At 54.0% G+C, this 2,124-nt stretch overlaps 1 protein-coding gene across 1 annotated transcript; it reads right to left on the reverse strand.

Annotated features, from left to right (window-relative positions):
- Positions 1-294: 294 nt before the first annotated feature.
- On the reverse strand, positions 295-1,799 carry LOC119340055 (glucuronoxylan 4-O-methyltransferase 1-like). The gene has a single exon (XM_037611966.1). The coding sequence runs from the start codon at positions 1,647-1,649 to the stop codon at positions 744-746; it is 906 nt and encodes a 301-aa protein (XP_037467863.1). The 5' UTR covers positions 1,650-1,799; the 3' UTR covers positions 295-743.
- Between the last annotated feature and the right edge of the window lie 325 nt (positions 1,800-2,124).

Below are 2,124 nucleotides of genomic sequence, written 5' to 3' on the forward strand. Positions count from 1 at the left end.
ACACACATGGAGAAGTACTTTCTTTCAAAAACAAAATAAAACATGTGAACACATGCACCACGCGTCACGCTGCCAATCGTCCAAGGACCGCTGGGTTTCACGCTAGCAGAAAGATCTTACCGAGTACCCAGGAAACTCAGCAAAGTAGCCGATTCCAGTAGTGTGCGATCTTAACCTCATTAGCAATTTTTTGTCTTAATTACTTAGATTAAACACACGTGCAATTATCCTGCATTTCCCAACAGATTACGAACTTGTATAATTTGCCTTACAAAAAGAATGCAAGTATTCATATTCATCAGAGCTGGTATCATTGCTACAAACAAATAAATTTCATTATCCTCACTCCACATGCATGCATCTCCATTATTATGAACCACTTAGAAAAAAAATATCTTGCAAAAAATACAACTGTAATGAAGATAGTGGATAATTACAACGTATGGTTTGCCTGATATATATAGGTTCCACTCTTGATCAACGATCGACCAGCAACCATGGGTGCCCCTAATTAACAGTTGCATCCGCAGATTAAAAAAATTCACACTCATTTTCTCTGGACTATGCGATCGTGAACCGATCGTTTCTCGATCCAACGGACCTGATCAAGTGTGAAATAATTACCTCCAATATAATGGTGTATGTATGAACTGAGCTTCAGTGTATATGCTGCTGTGTCTTGAGGTATGCTTGATCAAGGTAAGTGCAGCTAGTCCTGCTAGTACACTGGATGATAATCTTTTTTAACTCAGAGGGCAGAAGGGCGTGCCGGGCTTCTCCCTGTGGCTGGGGATGACGAAGTGCCTGATCCGGCCCACCTGCTCCGCGAGGTACGCGTCGCACAGGAACGCCTTGGAGAACCTGTCCTCCACCGTCCGGTCCACGTCGTGCACGAACACGTCGGTGGCCCCGTCCCCGGGCCGCCGCGCGCGCGCCACCATGCCGGCGGTGTAGATGGCGCCCATCCTCCCGGGCGCCTCGGGCACCCACCCCGTGGGCGCGTCCACCATCACGAGGTCCCACTCCACCTCGTGGAACGCGGCGGGGAGGCCGCGGAGCGCGAGCCGGCAGGAGGCCTCGGCGGCGGCGGCGAGGTCCGGCTGCGCGGTGCAGCCCGGGTGGTCCCGGAGGGACATGAGCTCGTCGGCGTCGGTGAGGCGGGTGTCGTAGGCGACGTGGTAGGACTCGAGGCCCGGGTGCTTGGCGCGGACGGAGGCGATCCAGGACGCGTCCTCCTCGAGGAACACGGTGCGGCCGCCGTGGTTGAGCGCCGCCCACATGGGGCTGTCGAGCCCCAGCCCGAACACCAAGAAGTTGCACGGCGAGCGGCGCTGCAGGACGCGCAGCGACACCCCGATCTCGGCCGACGTCTGCTGCGGCGTCGAGTTGGACGTCGCGTAGTGCACAAGCGCGTCGGCCACCGGCGCCGGCAGCTTGGAGCACGACCCGTCGCCGCTAAGGCGCAGGTGCGAGGAGGCGGCGGAGCCGGGGGAGGAGGTGGAGAAGAGCGTGCGCGCGGAGAAGAGGAGCAGGAAGGCGGCGAGGGCGGCTACCACGAGGAGGCGGAGGCCGAGGAAGCTCTGCAGCTTGGCCTTCATGGCGACTAGGTGGAGGGCCTTCCGGGCGTGCACCGGGCTCGACATGGACATGCGGACGGGCAACGAGCGACCAAGAAAGCCTCCTGGGTTCTCCTTGGTGCCCGGCCTACTCGGTTCTTGGTTCGTGAGAGGTTTATAGGCGGGGCGATGATGATGCTTGATGGAGTGGCGTCGAAAGATTGGTAATGGAGATCAGATCGACTGTGATGATGGGGTTTGGTAATGAGGACAGGAGACCTGTAAATTTTGGTGTAGGGTGGATGGAGATGGATGGATGGATCCTTTGTCTTGTGGGGCTCTGTTTCGGTAGATGGCCTGTAATGGGCCGAATGTGGTGTCTGCGTCTACAGTGTTTTATTCTTTCTTTTATTTTTTGTCTTGTTATGAGAAAAAATTGCTAGACCAAAACTTCTTTAGGAAATCAAAAAATCCAGATACAATTGGAGCCAAATAAATATTATTATCAAAATAACACCAAATTTTTATGTCGTACTCCCTCCGTCTCAAAATAAGTGTCTTAACTTTA

Source organism: Triticum dicoccoides, chromosome 7B (assembly GCF_002162155.2).
Source record: "Triticum dicoccoides isolate Atlit2015 ecotype Zavitan chromosome 7B, WEW_v2.0, whole genome shotgun sequence".
NCBI lineage: Eukaryota > Viridiplantae > Streptophyta > Magnoliopsida > Poales > Poaceae > Triticum > Triticum dicoccoides.